General features: G+C 36.7%; 2 protein-coding genes across 6 annotated transcripts in view; both read right to left on the bottom strand.

The window, feature by feature from the left end:
* Window positions 1-3094: 3094 nt before the first annotated feature.
* The window catches only part of ksr1b (kinase suppressor of ras 1b), a 98057-nt gene continuing 78159 nt past the window's right edge, over window positions 3095-22992 (bottom strand). For all 3 annotated transcript variants that reach the window (XM_087284365.1, XM_087284364.1, XM_087284372.1), the window contains one exon: window positions 3095-3642. In XM_087284365.1, the coding sequence (XP_087140491.1) occupies window positions 3444-3642 (199 nt within the window). In that variant the 3' untranslated portion in view covers window positions 3095-3443. The remainder of the gene's footprint in view (window positions 3643-22992) is intronic.
* Window positions 7664-21180, bottom strand: lgals9l3 (lectin, galactoside-binding, soluble, 9 (galectin 9)-like 3). 3 transcript variants are annotated; one of them, NM_001001817.2, is made up of 11 exons: window positions 20783-21180; window positions 18844-18932; window positions 16339-16543; window positions 16072-16191; window positions 15212-15241; window positions 15082-15111; window positions 14964-14993; window positions 14638-14667; window positions 13132-13220; window positions 12857-13013; window positions 7664-9015 (listed from the first exon to the last, which is right to left on the bottom strand). In NM_001001817.2, exons 1-11 carry the CDS (start codon window positions 20816-20818, stop codon window positions 8869-8871), a joined length of 963 nt encoding a protein of 320 aa, NP_001001817.2. In that variant the 5' UTR covers window positions 20819-21180; the 3' UTR covers window positions 7664-8868. The 3 variants fall into 3 exon arrangements, with proteins under 3 accessions (NP_001001817.2, XP_087138584.1, XP_087138585.1); XM_087282458.1 differs by lacking the exon at window positions 15212-15241 and having other exon boundaries at window positions 20783-20918; XM_087282459.1 differs by lacking the exon at window positions 20783-21180 and having other exon boundaries at window positions 16339-16845; window positions 18569-18932.

Consider the following 22992-nt stretch of genomic DNA (forward strand, 5'->3'; position numbering starts at 1 on the left):
GAAACGGTCCCCCAAGTTCATGGGTGTGTATTTCACTATGGTCAGCCCCCTGTCCGCCCCTGTCTTGCGAGAGGAGATTGCTGTCCTCCTGGCGAAGTCCTCCTGCAATTGAGCCGGTCCCTCCAGCCGAGATGGAAAGCGGGTTTTAAAACCCGTACTTCATTGTGCCCAAAAAGAGCGGTGGGTTACAGCCAATCCTAGATCTGCATGTTTTGAACCGCTGTCTGCACAAGCTTCCATTTAGAATGCTCACGCAGAAACGCATTCTCCGGTGCGCTCGTCCTCGGGATTGGTTTGCAGTAATAGACCTGAAGGACGGTACTTCCATGTCTCCATTCTTCCACACCACCGTAGGTTTTTGCGTTTTGCGTTTGAAGGTTGAGCTTGGCAATACAAAGTCCCCCCCTTCGGGCTCTCTCTGTCTCCACGGGTCTTCAGTGACAACTGGCTGATTTTAGCCCACTTTTGGGAGCAATTGATTATGCACAGAGACAAGGTGCTCCGGCACCTTCACCTGTTGGGGCTTCAGGTCAACCGAGAAAAGAGTAAACTCGCCCCCGTGCAGAGGATCTCTTTTCTCGGGCTGGAGCTGGACTCGGTCACCCAGACAGCGCACCTCTCCGGAGAGCACGCTCGGCTAATGCTGAACTGTCTGAGAGAGTTCGACAGCAAAATAGTGGTCCCACTGAAATTATTTCAGAGGCTCCTGGGGCATATGGTATCAGCAGCCGCTGTCACGCCACTCAGATTACTCCATATGAAACCACTTCAGCACTGGCTTTACAATCGAGTCCCCAGATGTGCATGACATGCGGGCACACACTGCCCGTCACTGTTACTGTCCTGTGTTGCTGCGCCCTCAGCCCTTGGAACAACCCCTCAATCCTAAAGGCCGGAGTGCCTCTAGGACAGGCGTCCAGTCATGTTGTTGTTTCAACAGATGCTTCCAGCACAGGCTGGAGGGCTGTGTGTTGCAGGCATGCAGCTGCGGGCCTGTGGAAAGGAACCTAGTTGCATTGGCATATCAGTCATTTTTTTTCCGGTTGCTGGAGCAGCAGCACGTGTTGGTCAGGATGGACAGCATGGCGGCGGTGGCATATATCGACCACATGGGGGGTATTCGCTCTCGCCGCATGTCTCAGCTCGCCCGTCGTCTGCTCCTCTGGAGTCATACGCGGCTGAAATTGCTGCGCGCCATTCACATTCCAGGTGAGTTCAACCGTGCAGCCAACCTGCTCTCACGGCAGCCTTTACGCCCCGGAGAATGGAGACTCCACCCTGAGTCTGTTCAGCTGATATGGGCGCGATTCGGGGAAACCCAGATCGATCTGTTTGCTTCCCCCGAGAACGCTCATTGCCAGTTGTGTTTTTCTTTGACCGGGGTCTCTCTCTTGGCACGGATGCACTGGCCCACAGATGGCCTCGGGGCATGTGCAAATAAGTGTTTCCCCCAATGAACCTGCTCGCGCAGTTACTGTGCAAGGTCAGGGAGGACGAGGAGCAGGTCCTGCTAGTTGCGCCCCTCTGGCCCAACCAGACCTGGATGTCAGAACTCTCCCTCTTTGCGACGGCCCTCTCCTGGCAGATCCCTTTGAGAGAGGACCTACTCTCTCAGGGACAGGGCACCATCTGGCACCCTCGCCCCGATCTTTGGAACCTCCACTTGTGGTTCTTCCGACTGCGGTGGTTAATACTATCCCCTTAGGCTAGAGCCCCCTCCACGAGGCGCGCCTACGCCCTGAAGTGGAGTCTATTTACTAAATGGTGAGTCTCTCACAGAGAAGACCCCCGAAATTGCCAAATCAATGTTGTGCTGATCTGATGCTGGAGAGCAGGCTGTCGCCCTCCACACTTAAGGTTTCCGTGGCTGCCATCTCTGCTCATTATGATCACGGTGGCTGGCAGCACCATGGGAAGACAAAACCTTAATCTGGTTCCTCAGAGGCGCTAGGCGAATTAATCCACCCCGTCCCCCTCTCATGGCCTCTTGGGATCTCGCCCTTACGAGCCTATATACAGATCCCTTCAAACCACTCGACTCAGTATCTTTAAGATTACTGTCCCTGAAAACAGCTCTGCTGGTCACATTGGCATCGATTAAGAGGATCGGTGACCTGGAGGCATATTCGATCAGTGACTCGTGCCTGGAATTTGGGCCGGCTTAATCTCACATTATCCTGGGACCCCGCCCAGGATATGTGCCCAAGGTTCCTACCACACCGTTTAAAGACCAGGTAGTGAGCCTGCAAGTGCTGCCCCCGAGGAGGCAAACCCAGCCCTTTCATTACTTTGTCTAGTTCGGGTTGACGTACTCTGCTTTCTCCAGTTTAACAAACCTGCCATTTTGAAACAGAAAACCCAGAGTTTCTCTCATTTCAGGGTTAACATACTCAGAGTTTTCACTTAACCTCCTTTCTAAAACGGGCCCCAGGTCTTCTCACCCTATATGGTTTATAAATACATTTAAAAAAATTTTAACAAAACAAAAGTATTGGGACTTATTGTAGAGAAGATAATAAAATGAATCTATATTGGTTTTAAAGCCATTAAATTACCTTTTATAGTGTTAGTTATGTAGAGTTTAGTTAAAAGTGATTTTAAGGCCTTACATTTTTTTTAGACATTTTAGGACTTTTTGAAATCTTGCGGACACCCTGGATGAAGCAGAAACTTCTGTTTAACTCAAATGAATATGTTCTGAGGTAGAAGGTAAAAAAAAATTATTAGCCCCCCTTTTAAATTTTTTTTCTCTTTTTAAAATATTTTCTAAATGATGTTTAACAGAGCAGAACATTTTCCCAGTGTGTTTGATAATATTTTTTTCTGGAGAAAGTCTGATGTATTTTATTTTGGCCAGAATAAAAGCTGTTTTAATTTTTAAACACCATTTTATGGACAAAATTATTAGCCTCTTTAGGCTATTTTTTTTTCAATAGAACAAACTATCATTATACAATAACTTGCCTAATTATCCTAACCTGTTTTAAAAGTTCGTCAACCAGCCTAAGTGGCTAGCGGGAGTGGCTGTCTAACCTAGTTGGCGGGTGTTAATGTCAAGCCCTGTTGCCACGTATGCAAAAAAAGCAGAAAAATCTAATCAGATCCATTTTAATGACAAACAAGAGTATAAAGCTGATTGACACAACATGAATTTGTATTTACTTTTTGTGTGCAAACATTTTGGATGAAAACCGTGAAATGAACTTTACATTTTGAAATGTATTATTATTATAATATAATCCTGGATTTTCAATATCATTACTCCAGTCTTTAGTGTCACACGATCCATTAGAATTCATTATATGATTAAAATATGCTGATTTGATGCTCAAAAACATTTCTTATTATCAACGCTAAAAATAGTTGAGCTGTTTAATATATTTGTTGTAACCATAATTCATTCATGATGCTTCAGCAACATTATAAATGCCTTTACATCTTTGCTAAATAAAATAAAACAAATAGATAAACAATTTTTTTTTATATATTTCACCTGGTGATAATGGCCAGATGTGGTGGGTGCATGCTGATGTAGTCCTTGAAATAGACCCTATATTTGGGCAGATCATCCACTTCATCATCTTTAGATTCTTCCTCTGATCCTTCCTGATCCTGAGCGTCGTCTCCTTGCTGCTCGTCATTCTGGGTGAGAAGAATATAGTAATTAGAGGGGTCAAAAATACAGTTAGAGTTTAGAGTCGTGCTTCGAAAGCATTTTAAGGGTTATACAATATGAAATGAAACAATTTGGTAATGACACAACGTCTCTGTATGGAGGGCAATACATGCCAAAATTCTTTAAACATTAAAGGCTGATTTATACCTATACATCAAGTGCACACATTTGGTCAGGTGCAGCCTATGCGCAATCGCATAGCCCTTGCCATGGCTGACGCTGACGCTGACGTGCACCTCTCAAAACATGTAACTACATGTCGCAATGACATGTAGCGCAAGCTTTATGATTGGTCAGCTTGGCAGTAGTGACAAGAGTGGGTGGTGCTAAAAGCCACAAGCTCAATGGAGTGATTGTTTACAAGTGTCTAGTCAAGTGAAGGAGCTCCAGATGGAAAGTTTTGTTTTGTGTTTACCCTATGAATAAAGTTGTTTCACGTCCGCCGTTTCCCGCCTCTGAATGTGTGAGTTTTGCAGTGTTCAGAAAAAACAAAACACCAGCGAAGAAAAATGACAAAGAGGAACATTAAAACATACTGCCAGCTAGTGTTTCGGAAGTGTTATTGCAGAACAACACAAACAACACGCAGAAGTATACATGCATGACTTAGCGCAAGACAGGCGTCGTGGGTCACGCTGATCACTCAACGCAAAAGTATAAATCAGCCTTACACATTTTCACAGTTTGACCATGCAAAAGTGCCAATTTTAAATATTTTTATACTTCTGGCTCACATCGCCTTCCATACTGTATCTGGAAATGCATTTTATTTAAAGCGATACATAACATCTGTTGTTTATTATGTATGTGCTAAACTATATGTCAAATTTAATGAGTTTGAAAGCATTTTAACAGTTATACAGAATGAAAATTTTAAAATAGGTACTTGCACAGTGTATGGAGGGTGATCAGTGCCAAAAGGCAGTAATACTGCGAAGAAAAAAAAACTTAAAAGAGATAGTCCACCCAAAAATAAATATCACCTCATCATTTACTCACCCTCATGTAGTTTTAAACCTTTAATTCAACAGGAAAGAAGAAAGAAGATATTTTGAAAAATGCTGGTTGCTGGAATCTATTGACTTTTATAGTAGGAAAAAAACATATGGAAGTCAATGGGTCTCAGACACCAGCATTTTAAAAAATATGTTCTTTTGTGTTCAAAATTAGAAAAAACAACAAATAGGTTTTGAACAAGTAAGGGTGAGTTTTGGGTGAACTATTCCTTTAATGCAATTGAAATGACATTCCATTGTACATCTATTGTAACAGTTTATGTTCATGCTATCTGGGTTAAAAAATGATCCATTTATTCATTCGAGAGCTTTGAAAGCATTTTAAAGGTGATATGAAGCAAAACATTTGGTTATGGAAAAATGTCTGTCTATGGAGCGGGCAATCCATGCAAAAATTCTTTAAACAAAAATAATCTAGATACAGTTTTACCATGAAATAGCAATTTTTAATATTTGAATACTTTTGGCCCTAATCACCTTCCATATCTGTAAAGAGGCTTTTTATGAAAATCAATATATAACATTTGTTGTTTGCTACATACAGTTGAAATCAGAATTGTTAAACCACCTTTGAACTTTTTTTTATTTTATTTTTTTTTTTATAGATTTCCCAAATGATGTTTAACAGAGCAAATAAATTTTTACAGAATGTCTGATAGTACTTTTTTCTTTGGGAGAAAGTCTTATTTGTTTTATTTTGGCTAGAATAAAAGTTTTTTAATTTTTTAAAAACATTTTTAAGGTCAAAATTATTAGCCCCTTTAAGCTATTTTTTTCAATAGTCTACAGATCAAACCATCGTTACATAACAACTTGCCAAATTACCCTAGCCCGCCTAGTTAACCTAATTAACCTAGTTAAGCCTTCAAATTTCACTTTATAAAGCACTCAGTCAAGTTTATCTTATTTTGTACATTGAATTCCACCTTAATGAAAATATATTAAACAAATTCGATTAATGTAACCATTTAGCAGAAAACGGCATGTTTTACTATAGATTTTAGACCTAGGGCGCCGCCATCTTGGAATGTCGTTGTGTCTGACATCACGAGGTTGGTTGAGTTCCCTGCGCTGAACAGAAACAATGGAAGTCAGGGAGAGTGTAAAGCCTACTTTAAAGAGCCCCTATTATACATGAAATAGGGTCATATTTTTGTTTTAAGGGTCTCCAAAAACAGTCTAATATGCATGCAGGGTCAGAAAACACTTTCATAGTCTTATAATCTGCATTTATTTTTACCCAATTATCCCAGCGACTCCCATATGATTCGTTCAGTCATTCATTTGTTCCCAAACCCCTCCTTAGCGTGAAGCTAATCTATGCTAATTGGACCAATCAGCTAATCAACAATACAGAAGTAGTTTACCACGTCTCCCTTCTCTAAACCGAAAATACTGGCAAACTGCAGAGGTTGTGTTCGTTTTAGAGACCAGGTCACTTGGTGCTCCACTCGGCACCTTACCTTACCTCACCTCTCTCTCTCTCCTCCACACTGTCCCGTGATAAAAAACATGCATACACATTTTTAGGCATTAAATATATAATATTTCATATTTAATACTTGTCTCTTATTTAAGTGCATTGTTTTTATGACGGTATAGCGGTATTGAAACTGACACGGTTGCTATTTTTTGATCCCGCGGTTTACCATATTACCGTATTACTGCCCAAGCCTAGTTTGCATGTTCTCCCCGTGCTGTTGTGGATTTCCTTGGTAAAGCTAAATTGTTCGTAGTCTATGTGTGTGGATGAGTGTGTGTATAGGTGTTTCCCAGTGATAGGTTGCAGCCGGAAGGGCATTCGCTGCATAAAACATATGCTGGATAAATTGGCGATTCATTCCGCTGTGGCGACCCCAGATTAATGAGTGAAGTTTCACAAACTAATTTCGAGAGGAGCACGTGATATGATTGGGCACGACTATCTCCTGTGTAATCAGTAATAATCCAATCAGAGTAATCCAAGTTTACTGTAAATGGATTGTTTTTTCCCTACTGCTCTATCTTTTTTTTTGGAAGAATTCCCCCTTCCACCCCATCTCCTCTTTTTTCTCTCTTTTCTAAGGGGGAGCTATCGAGACCTACCAGATCTTGGATCCCCTTATACGTTTATTGACCGGGCGGGAGCCTTGGGCTCAAGTATCTCCGAGCTTAGGGTTCTCTCCTGGGACAGCATGCCAAACCTGCTATTAACGCCTAGTATATCTAAGTGGGAACTCTTGAAAGGGACTAAGCCGAAAAGAAAACAAATTAATGAATTAAATTTGGCCTATATACATTTTTTGCAACAATTTAGCAAAACCTATTTTTGTCTGTATGAAACTGTATAAACAAATTCATTCATTTATTAATTTTCTTATCGGCTAAGTCCCTTTATTAATCCGGGGTCACCACAGCGGAATGAACCGCCAACTAATCTAGCACGTTTTTACACAGTGAATGCCCAGCCGCAACCCATCTCTGAGAAACAATCACACACACTCATTCACTACAGACAATTTAGCCTACCCAATTCACCTGTACCGCATGTCTTAGGACTGTGGGGGTAACCGGAGGATCCAGAGGAAACCCACGCGAAGGCAGGGAGAACATGCAAACTCCACACAGAAACGCCAACTGACCCAGTTGAAGCTGGAACCAGTGACCTTCTTGCTGTGAGGCGACAGCACTACCTACTGCGCCATTGCGTTGCTGTATAAACAAATAACATTTTCAAATTTATTCAGATTTTTAATTTTCACCAAACTCCTTAATTTTTTTTAAAACACTGCAAGCACAACAGCAGTCTACTAAATTTGACCTAAACATTTGATTTGTTTGAAAGTAATACATGCATCTATTCTGATGCTTGACTAATACTATTAGTAGTTTTTTGCTATTAATGTTTTTTACTGAACCTTAAATTAGTTTTATTCTTTGTGGAAGTGTAGTGTATTTTAAATACAAACAATAATGTTAGTGACAACAAAACTTAAATGGTAAAAACTTTATTGTTTTTTTGAGCATTAACCAGGTTGACAGTTTCAAGTTCACAGTAATAAAATGGCAAAGTAATATGACTCTACTGCCACCTTAATGATAAATGAAATGTAACATAAACAGAGAGAAAACTGTTACTACAGTTGAAGTCAGAATTATTTAACAAATGAGTTCCTTCAATTCGACTGCCTTCACATTATTATAACCAAAAGAAAGTAGCATATTTCTTTAGAAAGAGTCTTGGTGAATATACCTGGACACATGGAATACTATTCATATAATAAATCACAGATAACAAAAAACATTTAAGCCCTGTTGAAATATTAAGCTTTAGAGCTGAAAAACAGCAAAAATGCTGCAATACTCTTCTTGAAAAGCCTGGTTCATTAAACCATTTTGATTAGGAAACATTTTGATTGGACAAACAATATTGACCTTATTCTTCATGTATGAGTGGACGCAGTCATTGGAATCTGCCTAAAGACTTCCGGTCTCCTTCACTTTTAGTGATTTTAAGGTATTAAAAACAGCTTGTGATGATGCTTGATGTTGCAAACTGACATTTCCTTATTATATTCTTTTATTTTTGTTTGTAGAACAAGTAGTAGACATTTTTCTGCCATTTATTAGTCAATTCTATTTCATTGGCACCAGAAACAGAAGTTCTAAAACAATCACAAAATGAGCGCACTTCTGCATTGTAGAATAAGGTCAATAGGACATTCATTTCCATGATTATGACATGATTTGCTGATTTATAGCTTTAAGCATGCATATAATGATCAAGAGAGCTCAACCTGCTGCAACTTAGAAATACACAAATACAAAAAACATTAGCAAATAAAGAAAACACCTTAATCGGCACACGTGTTGCAAATCCTCACAATGCAAACACAAATAGAAAACATGATGAAAATCCTCACAACAAATGCAAATAGCACGGACCACAATGGAAATGTTTTTTGTCAAACCGGCAAAGATGTTTTCTTATGTTGCAGCACGTTGAGTTCTCTCGGCTACCAACAGTTATATAAAAACATGCAACTACAGAACATATTATATGTGAAGCTAAACCACATTAAAAAACTGTTTATGTTCACATTCAGTCATATTTTAGCATTGCAGAGCACAATAATTAGTAATGCATTCCCTTGTTTTTCTTTTATTCATGATTTCCGTCTTAAACAGACGTCTCTGCTAGGCCTGCACTGAAGTCAGCTGCAGATCTCCACAAATCTCTAAAATGTCGATGTCGTTCAGCTTTGTGTAGCGATGTTTGTAAGTGTGTACTTGTTTGCCATTGACAAAGACATTGTAGTGTTGGGGATTACAGGAGATGGTGACCTGCAACACAAATACAAAACAAACAAGTATAGTTAACATTCAAGCCACAATGACAGCTTTTAGAGCAGGGGTTCTCAAACCCAGTCCTGGAAATCCGGTGTCCAGGAGATTTTAGCTCCAACTTGCCTCAAAACGCCTGCAAGGATGTTTCTAGAAAGCCTGCAATCACACTAGGCTTTTCTCCCGATAGACTTTCATTCATACGCACGCGAATGCGTCAGACCAGAAATGCAAGGTCATGCGTCAAGTTTCGCATGTTGCGGCGGTGCAAAGTTCAAGCTTGGTGAACTCTGACCTGCAAAAAGGCATCACATGACTGTGTGAGACCAATCGAGGATCAAAACATGACCTCTCTGGACAAGAATTTAAAATATGAACCAATTGCTCGCTTTTTTAACGTCTAATCATTTTGTTTAATTCTACCCCTTTTCGCAGCGCGATACGACAGAATTTTGCACACACAAGCACTAGTGTGACTGCAGCTTTATAGCTTGATTAGCTAGGCCAGGTGTTTCTGATTGGGGTTGGAGCTAAAATCTGCAGGACACTGGACCTCCAGCACTGAGATTGAGAACCCCTGTTTTAGAGTAATGTGAATGGCTTCTGTTTGTTTCGCATGCATATATGTAAGTTTGTATTGTTTAATGGCAACAATAAATCCTATTTACAGTCAAATGTACATATTCATCTACTCTTTACAATAATATCCAGCTGCAGGCCTGCAGAACCACACACGTTTTAGGCACACACAATCTGGCACACACAATCCAGGCAAACCATGTATGGTTACGACAGATGTTAATGTTATTAACATCTTTTTGAACATTGTCATCAATATATTTTGATATATTTGGTTAATAAATATTGTACACAATAAACAATAGTGTCTACTTTACTTTATTTCACAAATATTGCAATTGAGACGGCCGAATGGGGAGCATTGTTTCCGATCGCCATTTAATATAATAGACTGAACAGTTTTTAATCAGTCATTATATATATATATATATATATATATATATATATATATATATATATATATATATATATATATATATATATATATATATATATATATATATATATATACTAACAGCTGTGACAGATAAAGATAGTAGTTTATATATAAACTTATAATTATAATCAGATAATCAGTTAAGATAATCAGTTTATAACTATATATAGGCTATATATATATATTGTTTAAATGATTAACTATAGTAGGCTAATTTATTTTAAAGTGACATATTATTGTTTACTTTTTATATTTTACAACAAAGTGATTTTAACCAAGTATGATAATATTAAGATCTTGAATTAGTTTATTACACTTAATAAAACAATTAGGCGGTCTATTATGTTTTCTTTGTGTATGTGGACACGTGAATAAAGTCATAAAAAGTCATAAGTGTTACATAATTTAAGTTCAGAAACTGCAGAGATGTTAAAATGATCATTACGATATAATAATAATAATGACTGAAATGGGAAACCATACTTGTGAAATTCAATAGGTGGCGATAATGATAAAGAGTTGATTTGGTACTGTATGGTTTTCCTAAATCGTGTGTCCTAGATTGTGTGTGCCTAAAACGTGCGTTCTGCAGCTGGATATATCTCACTATTTAAGCTTAATAATTCTTTCTTGAATATTTCTAGTCTTGTTTTTCAGACAAGACACTCTTCAGAATATGTTTTGCAGATGTATGTCTGCTATCTGCTCATATATCTTTTTAAACTACTCAGATTTGTACAATTTAAACCACACAATGATACCTATACAAAAAAAATTTATACTTTTAATTAAGGTGCCAAAACTTTTAAATATTAAATAGCAGTGTTTTAAAATGGTGTTAATGTTATAACATTAACCATGGTAGTAATTAAACATGGAAGCTCGCAATGCTTATGATAGAGATGTGCTAATACATGTTTAAAAACAGCTAAAACATGTGCTTAATAAGTTAAATATGCTAATGCGTGTTATTTTAGTATAAAAACATGCTAACTTATATGACCAACATGTTAAAACATGTTAGTATATACCATAAAAATGCTAATTAATACTAATATGCTAGTTCATACTGCAAGCTTATGGCTGGAAAATAATTCGATATCAATATATATAGCGATCATTTTTTTTTTCAATAACGGTGACATGATTTTTAAACCCATTTCCGGTACTTCGATATAAATTTGCATATGTATGTTTTATTATATATACATATATGATCTTATACATTGTATCATTTGTCACTGAATGACTTTCAGTGCTCAGCCGTCAGAAAGAGCGCGATGTCACTTGCGTGATGACGTACATCACTGACATGCTCCCAGCGCTCAGCAGTTAAATAAGGGCCGTCGCAGAAAGTTTTTGCTACAAAATAAGTGTTTTATAAATTAGTTGATGAGAGAGGAAAGACTAATGCAGTGGTGTGGAAATGGTTCGGCTTTTTAAGTTTCGATAAACGTATAGTTTTGGTGCTCTGCAAAATGTGCAGGAGAGTGTTGCTGCCAAGCAGCGGGAACACATCAAATCTGTTCCGTCCGACAGAACATACTGAGAGTCAGAAGATGTGGCATCATAAAAGTTTAAACCCACCTGTCGCCTCACCAAACCAGCGGTGTATGAAGAGAACGCAATGAAGCTAACTCAGATGGCTATGAGATGCCGTGTAGTATTTAAATCAAACTTTGCTTATCAACACGTGCATATACACCTAAATTACTCGTATATAAACCTGTACTATGTTTAAAACATGTATGAAACTTGCACATATACATAAAAACTTGATGCATGCATACACATTTACACACACACATGCATTTAAACTTGATCCTTGCATATACTTGATTCTCCTATATACACCCAAATTAACACTCACACAAACAAACTCGCTGCATGCTGGTATAGCACTCTAGCAAACTGACAAAATAAAACTCACAAACATATTATATAAAAAGACTATATAAAATATATAAGAACTATTTTATGTTAAATGTTAATTGGGTAATTATACACAAATATATATAGTCAGATAGAACCCTTAAAGAACGTTCAAGATGAAAAGCAACCAGAACTATGAATATACTCATCTGTTTGTAAAGGCTAAGTACAAATAAAAAGTCAACATTCATTTTTTTTGTACTTTAAAACAACAAAAAAGAGCCTGGAGATATTAAAGACTTTGCAAATTCAGTTTGCAGACATTTGTAGGTACAGACATCTATTGTGTGCGTTCTTGGCAGTTCATAACCGTGTATTGTCCATATCCATATTGAAATTATATCGTATTGACTGAAATTAAGAAATGTATCATGATTTAAATTTTTGCCATATAGTCCAGCCTTATGCTAGCTGTTAACAAAATGCTCATAAATGCTAGATGTGTGCTTAGTACTTTAAAAACATTCAACAATGCTACAACATGCTAGCAGCATTCTGTCCTGCACGCAAGATGAAAACATGTTAACAACATGCTAATTAATGTTAAACATGCTAAAACAGGGTACCCAATCCTGTTCTACTTTCCTGCAAACTTTAGCTCCAGCCCAGATAAAGTACAACTGAACCAGCTAAATATGAACTGCAGATGTGTTTAAGCAGGACTGGATTTACCCTCAAGTGGTTCCAAACATTAATGACTTTCCTTGTTCTGCTATATAAAATATTTGAAAAAAAATGTATAAAAGTCAAAGGCTGTGGGATTCCAGCATTCTTTAAAAAGCCTTTTTGTGTTTTCTCCAATGGGTTTGGAGGGTATACTTTAGGTTAATAAACATTTTGAGGTAAACAATCTCTTTAACAGCAACAATCTCATATGTTCAGGGTAAGTTCTACCTGAAAAGGTTGTCCTTTGTGAAATGGCAGCCCTCCAAACCGTTCCTCCGCACCCCATTTCTCCATCTGGTTGGTGTTTCTCACAACAACATTCTCATCAAAACGGGGATTGTAGTGAAACGCAATCCCACTTCTGTAGCACAGGTTGAATGTTATTCTGATGGAGGAAGTAGAAAAATGGAGGAATTAATTTCAATAAAGCAGATTTACAAAATGATTTAATAAAAAAATGTTAGTTGAAATTCAAACAACACTATGGCAATTAAATGTCTAACCTTTTAGCATTAGGGTTGACAATTCCATTGATGACAATGTTTTTGCCTGGGTGAAGTCCCCCATTCATGACCGTTTTGTATGGGATGGTCTAAATGTGGGTAAAATTAAAGAGATATTTAAAAATGAGTGTAAAATGTTCAAGTGAAGTCATATACAATACAAAATCATATATTTCTACAATACATTTTAAGTGCTATTTAAAAGACCAATGAAGTTTTCCTGTGGAATGTTTTTTTTCTTTAGCTAAAATAACAGCAGTTTTTTTTTTTTTTTTTTGCAAAACAATTTTAAGAGCAATATTATTAGCCCCTTTACAGAACAAACTACTGTTATCCAATAACTTGCCTCATTAACATAATAACCTACTTATGTCCTCAAATTGCCCTTTGAGCCTATTACTATCATGCAAAATAAGCGATTAATATTATGTACTGTCCCCAGATCAAAGACAAAAGTAATTAGTTATTACAAGTATCACGTTTAAAAAATGTATTAAAGAAATCTTCTCTCTGTTAAATAATGCTTAAGAAATATTTTTGCAAATATTTACATTTCAGGAAAGGGCTAATATTTTTGACTTTAACAGTATATTTAAGTTATATACTGTAAGTTATACAAACGTATTACAATAAAATATATGCAAAAAAAAGAATAAATATAATAATATTATTATACTTATGCCTTATAATACCGTGTGGAATCATCAATAAACGCACGCACGCACGCACACACACATATACACATATACATATATATACACACACACACACACACACACACACACACACACACACACATATATATATATATATATATATATATATATATATATATATATACAGTATATACATACACAGAGACATGTTGGCAGGTTAGATGAACTCTATCTTTTTGTATGTTGTAGTGCTGTATTTATACCGATTTGCTCGCATATCAGGAATGTGTGTTGTGTTAACAGATATAAGCTTGGTTGAAATAAGAATAAGTCTGCAAGTTTTGCGTTTTTCCTTATCGCAAACACAACAGCAGACTGGTAACGTTAGTGGATTCGTTCTTATTTTCGGGGTTGATTATTCTGAAATCCCGATTGCAACAGAGAAATACTGTAGGCTGTAACACTGTAAGAAGATATCTCTGTAGATGATGGCATTTCATGTCACTTTCAGCCTTATAATCTTAAAGTGTAAATCAGCAGTTTTGTCATCACTTTAGACAGTCATTTAAACAATAGCTCTAAAGTGATGTTGGTGAATTAGTAACGGCTTCTGCTGTTTTGACGTCAGCTGCAGATGTGAATGAATGGCAGAACAAAGTAGTGCCTAATACAAAAGGGTTATAGACTCTCTGTGTTTGATTTTCTTTTTTATGTACAAGATTGTGCCGTCGAACTGTTGTATAAAGGAAATATCACACTCGTAGCAGTGTGCTATGGCTGTATATCAGCACTGGTGGGGTGCTCGTGTTAATGTTTTGATATCATTTCCTGTTGTGAGAGCTGCTCTTACATAGTTTGGTGCAGAAGGGAAGGCAGGGAACTGTAGGGAAACACAATTGTGCATTATTATCACTTTCTCACAAGGGGAAAACACCACAAAAACACCTGACAGTGATGAAAGATAAGCGAGGCTGGAAATATGATGCATCATCAAGATTAATCTACTGTCAACAATCTACAAAATTCGAAAAGTTGGCATTACATCCACAGATGTTTTCATGTTAAACACTGACTGCTTTTGTAGAGCGCTAAATGAATCATAAAATACATAAAGATATGACCTTTGATCTCATAAGGTTGTCACATGATGTATTTCATGACTTATTGACCACTTACCCCACATCCTGGAGGTACAGCATACTGAGGCTGTAAAAGAGGAACAGGAGAGGTTTATGACAGCTGACATGAAGATAATAATGTCCTTATGAATCAACTAAAGATATTTCCATCTTACCGCATAGCCTGCTTGGGGAGGAATGAAACCCTGGAAAAAGAATAGAGTACAAAGGTACTGCAGAGTTATACTGTAACTTAAGTTTAGCTGTGAGCTGATTTTACTGTGACAGGTACAGGGTAGGACTCACTGGAAAGGCTGGTTGTGGAGGGAAATAGGGCTGCAAAGACCAAACAAAATCATGTTGTTTAGTTTTTTGATTCAATCACAAATGCTCATAGAAATCTACAGTATGCATTAAAAATGTATTTGGACACTTCAAGCCATACTAATATATTAAATTACACTGATAATCAGTTTATTGCAGTAAATGAAACCTTTAATAGTTCTACATTTGTAATGATCAATTTCTAATTTGTGCAGTTTTTTCTAGTACTAAGTCACTCACTTTCTTCTGCTCGATCCCTTTTTTATTAAAATGTATGAAAAGCCAACTGAGCCGAGGTACAAACCAGCGACCTTCTTGCTGTGAGGGTACAGCACTACACTGCGTCGCTATATATATACAACAGTTCTGTCTGGTTCTTGAATCTGATTGGCTGATAGCAGTGCATTATTTTGCAAGTAACATCACACAAAAGCCTCTTCACCCTTCACTGTGTATCACTCCGCCCACATACAGCCAGCAACAAGCAGAGACACTACAGTTTGACAAATACTACTGTTGTTAGACAACAAAATGTACTTTTGAGGCTTTTTTTAGTTGAGAATATAGTTGTTTAGATTGCAACTATGCAGTTTTTTTGTGAGAATATATATCGACGGCGCATATATATATATATATATATATATATATATATATATATATATATATATATATATATATATATATATATATATTCATGTGTTGAATGAAACTTGGAGTTGCTCTTTGATTTTACACATTATTTCAAAACATACTAGCAAATGATTGCCAAAAATGGCTCTAAAAAAGGAAGTCATTTGTGAGAAAAGATTTGTTATGACCACATGTGCATTTTTTTCCCTCACCGCAGGATTCTGGAAGGCAACAGAGTTCACTTCCACCATTCCCTCCACTGCGACTGTGTCGACCTGAGTGAATGGTATCCGATGTTTGTAATCCATAAAATGTCTGCCATTTGTAGATATCTAGACAGATCCAGAAAAGTAAGAAGAGGTCAAACTCCTGAGATAATTTACCATTTATAACTTAATACACTTAAATAAATCAAAGATATATGGCCAATGGGGCTAATGCTGCTCAAAAACACTTGAACAAGGTGAACATTCCTGTACCTTGTATCTGTCTTGGGCAACGAGGATCTGCAGGGTGAATGTTTGACCTTTAGCAAAGGGAGATTCATACTTGCGCTCCTCTGAGCCCCAGGTCCTGTTCAGATATGAGTTGTGCACTACATAGTCAGTGTCTTCATAGCGTGGGTTAAAGTGAAGAGCAACGTTAGCCCCTGAATGAGAACCACACTGTAGGTTCACATGAAACCTGCAGGACAAAGAACAATCAAAGGCTTTAAGACAAACTGAGGACGTGAAAGAGTAATAAGGGAGTGTGACAAAAGAAGTATTTCAATAGATAGATTGGTTCTAAAATACAATAATAAATCAATGACACTTGATTAGAAATTTATCTACTTTGTGTTAAAGCAAAACACACACACACAAACATAGTAGTGCTGGGCGAAAATGAATCATGATTAAACCCATCCAATATAACAGTTTATTGTTTGACACAATATATGTGTACATATATTTATTATGTATATGTCAGGGGTGCCTAAACTCGGTCTTGGAGGGCCAGTGTCCTGTATAGTTTAACTCCAACCTTATACCAATCTGTATACCTAGAAAGAGCTTGAGTGGCTGGTTCAGGTGTGTTTAATTGGGGTTGGAACGAAAATATGCAGGACACCGGCCTTCCAGGACTGAGTTTGGGCACCCCTGATATATGTGATACACACACATACATAGGAACAAAACTACACAAAACAACCCCGCATTTTCCACAGACCACAGCGGAAATGTGTCAGGGGGCCCCAAAAAGTGACAAACTCTGCTGCTTTCTGTTAAGATGTCAGATTAGGGCTTACAAACATACAAAGAACAAAAAAAAGTACATTTTTGCGGTCCCCCAAAACATTTTCATTGAGGTCTGCTTCATTTGCAGTAAATGTCTGTATTTGCATGTGTTGTCAAATTGAGGAAGATATCTTTTCACGTTGTTAATGTATTTTTTCTATTTGCATGGGTTTACATAACCTGCAGCAACACTGTAAAAAAGTTGACAACTTAAAATTGTAAGGCACTCAGCTCCAGATCATTTTTGAGTTTCTCAACTTAGATCAAGTAAAGTAATTGGGTTGAAAGTTGAGTCAACTCAAAAAAGCTCTGCAGCAAGTTGCCTTACAATTTTGAGTTGAGTCAAAGACTATGGAATACACAAGTTTTGAATGGGGAAAAGTGTAACGGTCAATATGGCGAATGAAGTCCCACTTACAAGTACAGGAGCCAATCATCGATTGCTATTGAGAAACGTTTCTCCAGGGACCAGACGTGTGCTTTTACGACAGTTTTTGTGGTCAACAAATGCACTGGAATCTCAGCTAATACTTGCTTCACAGACATAAAAAATATTTCAAATAAAGCTTAAAATTTGTACTTTTAAACGAACCAAGTGCATTTGAAAACCAAAGTGTTTCGGTTTTGTAATCTGTGTGAAATAAACTTGAGGTACAGTCCATCCTGTCAAATGCACATCACATGACAGCAACTATTTAAATGCCGTCGCTGTCATTTCTGGAGGAGATTCGCCATCAACACCAAGTTGTGGATTACTTCTGAAGACCCGTGCAATCTGACGAAGCATTATCCAGAGGATGATAGTGTGTAGAACGATTACAAATGAGGTTGGTGTCATAATATTGTTCTTTTCGAGTGTGCATGCACATTAGCTTGGCTACCCTGAAAATATGCCAATTTAGTTTGATTCATACATTTAGAAGCGAAACATACGAGTCAGTTGTTGTTTACATTTATTGATGATTCCAAATATTTAATGTAATCATAAGCTTGGCAAACAGTTTTGGAGAATTTGATGTTTCCCCATTCAGATAGAATGCCCAAACATACTGCTTGAGAGGCGTTTCAAAGATGGCTGCCGAGTAAGTTGACTTGCATTAAAAGGACTTTGGTTGAGTCAACTTTTTTATTATTTTTTTTACCGCAAGGTTTAATCTCTCTTAGTCACCGTAGGTTAGACTCTAAATTGTGTATATGATGGACATTTTGTTATGAAAAGGATTTGTGAATGTAGCTGCATGGTAGGTCACATGCAACAGTATGTCCAGATTACACACAATGTAATGATAACAATGTAATTTCCTTTTCAAAATTAGTAGCATCTCAAAACAGTAGGCCTATGCAATTTCTGACACAACCAGTCACTAGGTATGTAATACTAATCAGCTGACAAGTTAAATATTTCCCTACTTTAGTAAAAAAAAAAAAAAACAGTGTGGAGGAGTGTGTGTGACCATGAAACAACTAAACTATTAACAATAAAAGTCAAGCTTGTTAAAAACAAACAGTATGTGTATTATCATTGTTGCAACTCTTTATCACACTGAACAAAAATTCAGCAGAATACACTATTAAAAATAAAGCCACCAGGTATATCCCACTTTTTCACAGAAGCACTTTTTTATACAGAGAAGAAAGTTTTAATAAACTAAATAATCTATCCACCTAAAAACTTTTGTTTTTGAAAACTTTTATATTATTCCTCACCTGTTAGCACCTGGTAAAACCCGTCCACTTATGATAATGCTTTTCCCGTCCTGCAGGCCGCCCTGAATTGGGCCTCTGAATGGAATTCTCTGTTTAGATGTAAATATTGATACGAAACATAAGTAGGCATACTGGTAATCCGGTAAGAAATCATTACTACTTTTCTAACCACAAACCTATGTCCAATTTACAGCTATGAATACTGTTTTAGTCTGCATTTTGGCCAATAAATGGATAGAATTACATGGTAAGCAAGATATGGAAATGAAATTAGGGCATGTGAAAGTTTCAAATTACACTCATTCATCAGGTGTTTATTTCAAACACCTCATTCTGGCTGTTTAAACTTGTATTACTTCACGGTTAGACTACTGCAATGACCATATGGTGCAGAAGTGCTCTTGGCATGTTTTGAGTGAGTGGCGAGTTTGAATCCCGGATCCACAGTGCAGACTGAAACATAACGGGGACAGAAGTTTCTCTGTGGCGGATCTGTGGTTATAAAACACTTTGCCCCTTAAGATTAGAATGGTTCCATTACTATTTATTTCTAAATCCCTCCTAAAAACGTACCTGTTCAGGATGGCCTTTTAATATTATTTTAATGGTCTTTTCTACTGCTTAATTTTAAAATTGATTCAGTCGTTTCTCTTGCTTCATTTGTATGTTTTTATACCCTCTCTTTATTTTACTCCGTCTTATGTACAGCATTTTGGTCAGTCTTGTGGCTGTTTTTAAATTTGCTTTATAAATAAATGAATTTGAACTCATTCAGAATTTCTGTAAATTTAATTATTTCATCATTTGAATATCAATGATTGTCATTTTTACTTTAATGTGCTCAATTCTCAAACTTTTTTCACATTTACCCACACTGTAGTCTGTTGGCCTAATTGTGGTGTATGTTTTCTCTATGAATGCTTCAGTAAAAGCGCACAAAGTGCCCCGCAACTGTGCAACATGATAATATAATATTTATAATATAATATGTGTACTATTTGTAATTGAATTCATTTGGTTTACTTTAAATAAAAAAATATATACAAGTAAAATTGTACTTTGGACTAAACGGCTGGTTTAAAGTAAAAATACTAAAACGAAAAGTTTAACTGGCGTTTTTTGCTTTAAGGCAAACTGAATAAAACGCCCCACTGAAAAATCCAGCTTAAACCAGCCTAGGCTGGTTAGTAGGTTTTAGCTGGTCGACCAGCCTGGTTTTAGAGGGGTATTGCCCATTTCCAGCATGGTCTTACCTGGAAAATGACCAGCTAAGTCCAGCTTGACCAGCCTTGTTTAAGCTGGACATAACTGGTTTTGTCTGGACTCTCAGCCTGGCTAGGCTGGTCAAGCTGGTTTTAGCTGGTCATCTCCCAGCCTGACCAGCTAAGACCAGGCTGGAAATGCTGGAAACCGGCCTGGAAATGCGCAAAACCCCTCTAAAACCAGGCTGGCCGACCATCTAAAACCAGCCAACCAGCTAGTTTAAATTGGATTTTTCAGCAGGGCTAGGTTATTCAGAAAAAAAAAACTTCTTAATTACAAGTGACAAGTTGCACAAATCCTCTATATATTCAAGTATGTTCAAGGAAATACTTTTTTTTCATAAAGGCATACAACACTTCACTGTGTGAACTGAACTGTTTGCCTAGCGGAAAACATATGTAATTAAATTACTCTGTGGAGTCAAAATAAAGCTTGAGGATATGATCTGACCCTCTAAACTATAAAGAAGGAACGAAGTCAGAAATAAACCCCTCCCTATGTGTGTCAACTTGCCCCATGCCCCCTTTTTTGTGGATTTTGCGGCATTTTATAGGCAGGCAAAAAGTCTTATCGCGAGGATAAGCAAAGTAACTCAAAACAGCCCAAAACACAAGTATTAAGAAGATATAAATGCAAATTCTGATTTTTTCCCGAACACAAATAACTAGGGACTTACCGGGTTATAGAAAGGTTGTTGCTGGTAAAAAGCCATTCTTCCAGTTATTTATCTTGCAGTTTCAAGTGAGCAGACAAAACCGATAGACAAAGCCTAAAGAAACTCCTTCTGAACACAGCAGTGAACCACCTCCAATGTCCGTTTTCCAAAGAAAAACGTGTAGGTTTCGCTTTCTCCTTTTACGATAAAACAGGAAGTTAGGCTGAGGTACAGTATGGGGTAGAATATATTATTCAAAAACGTAGTTTAAACTGTATCCTTGATTGTAGATTTATTCACATAACCAACCCGTTCAAGAAAGAGTTATATAAGATATATTGCAATATTTTATAATAATCCTATACGTTTATAAACATTTTTTCGGTCATCGCGAGAAGCTAATTTGAGCAAGATGCGGTTGGTCTGATTAAAAACAGGTGCAAAAGGCTTGAGGTCATACTCTTTGAAAATATACTGTAAATTCACTATTACCGAGCAGAATCTTAGCATAAATACGATATTTAATTGATATATAAATTAACCTTATATTCAACATTTGTTGGAAACAATTTACCTGTGATAGCTATATTTCTATTTCTTAAATTCCTTTGTTTCTTAGAAATAGCTGTACTTCCAATTCCAAGCCATAACATAATCAATGATAAAAAAGGATTTTAATATTACAAACATTCGATAATTACTGATAATTTTTTCACTTATTCACACTCAAGAATGTTACAACGTTTGACAAATGTGGACAGACTTGAATAGCAGAGATATCTAAGAAATTACTCCTCACATATAAGGCTTAACTTAATTTAAGAGAAGATGATTTAAGAAACGTTTTATCACTTTTTTGAATCTTTTTATTTTTTTGGCAACTTTTTGAAAACAACCAAGGTCAAAAGATATTTGAGTAAATGATTAAAGATATACAGAGATCAATTCATGACAATGTGCCCTTTCATACATAAAAACTATTTTGTAACTTCAATCATAGCAAGAAGTGATGGTCAGGATATTAAAGATACTGGATTCTTAGTCCACAAACAGTTTTTACATTTTTTTTTATACATTGGGAGGAAATTAAAGTCTTGTTCTTTCGGATAAACTGGTAGAAACGTTTAAGTTTGCAATTGTTACATGTATAACAAAATAATGCATCAGCGAGTTTCTGCCAGCGTGAAGTGGAAGAAAAAAAAAATGTTTCATTTGTTTATTATTTCTGCCAGGATAAAATTACAATGTGCTTACAGACACACAAGCTTTACAAAATATTAATTCATAATTACATAACATTAAATCCTCATTCTAAAGGTGTAAATTTTTATGTTTGAGTCATTCTGTATATAAAGAGCTGTACAAAAAGAGTAAAGTACCTTTTTCCAAAATATTGCGATGGAAACATACAAAATTTTGTACAAATAATATAAGAGTCTTAGCTGTACAATAAATTAAACATTTTTTTAAAGTTGCAGATAAAGGGAACAGTCACCGTAGCTTAAACATTCTCTTATTTACCATAACATCAAAAATAAATCACCCAAAACTCTGCGTGCAATCGCTCACACGCACACACTTACACATAAACAAGAGGTATTAGTCATCAGAAGATCCTGAACGTAATCCTGCTGGGTCAAAATATACTTCATTCTTTAAAATATATTACAAACACCTCGTCAATTTCTTATTTTTGAGGCTCTCGCAGGGCTCAGGAGAACCGAATATAGCATCTGGTAAATTATTATTCATTTAAATCAGCAATGCTCAAACTAGGGCCCGCGGGCCAAAGTTGGCCCATGGTAACCTTTGATTTGGCCTGCCACTGCCTCTGAGAAGGGAGAGAGAATGATGGGAAAGGTTGAGGCAAAACAGATTGCTAATACTAATTTAACATAACTTTTTGCTTGTTTGTTTAATTTTCGAGCTACAAAAAAGCTAACTAAAATTAAATGTTTCAGTTAAATGTTCTGAATCAATCAGATTTTTTTATTGCTAAAATGTAATTGCTGTTTGATGGATTTGATGGATATCGGACAAAGCCCAAGACATTGTTCTAAATGATTTTTAGTTTATGTTTTTATTGTAAGAAGTTTATTTAGTTTAAATTTTAAATATTAATAAATTAATAATTTACCATGGAAACTTGAATGTAATACAGTTTAGTTTATTTAACTTTGGCTCGCCAACTTCAATCAAGTTTGTTTTTTGGCCCGTCATAAGATAAAAGT

This window comes from Danio rerio, chromosome 15 (genome assembly GCF_052040795.2).
Source record: "Danio rerio strain M-AB ecotype USA chromosome 15, GRCz13ab, whole genome shotgun sequence".
Taxonomy (NCBI): domain Eukaryota; kingdom Metazoa; phylum Chordata; class Actinopteri; order Cypriniformes; family Danionidae; genus Danio; species Danio rerio.

What these genes read in the sequence shown, in the direction of transcription:
- lgals9l3 (NM_001001817.2), bottom strand. Translation starts at nt 20,818, where the DNA reads ATGGCTTTTTACCAGCAACAACCTTTCTATAACCCG. An exon ending in GTTTTACCAGGTGCTAACAG is followed by an intron (nt 16,544 to 18,843) that starts GTGAGGAATAAT and finishes TTTGTCCTGCAG; the next exon opens with GTTTCATGTGAACCTACAGT. An exon ending in CTCCCCAAGCAGGCTATGCG is followed by an intron (nt 14,994 to 15,081) that starts GTAAGATGGAAA and finishes CCTCTTTTACAG; the next exon opens with CCTCAGTATGCTGTACCTCC.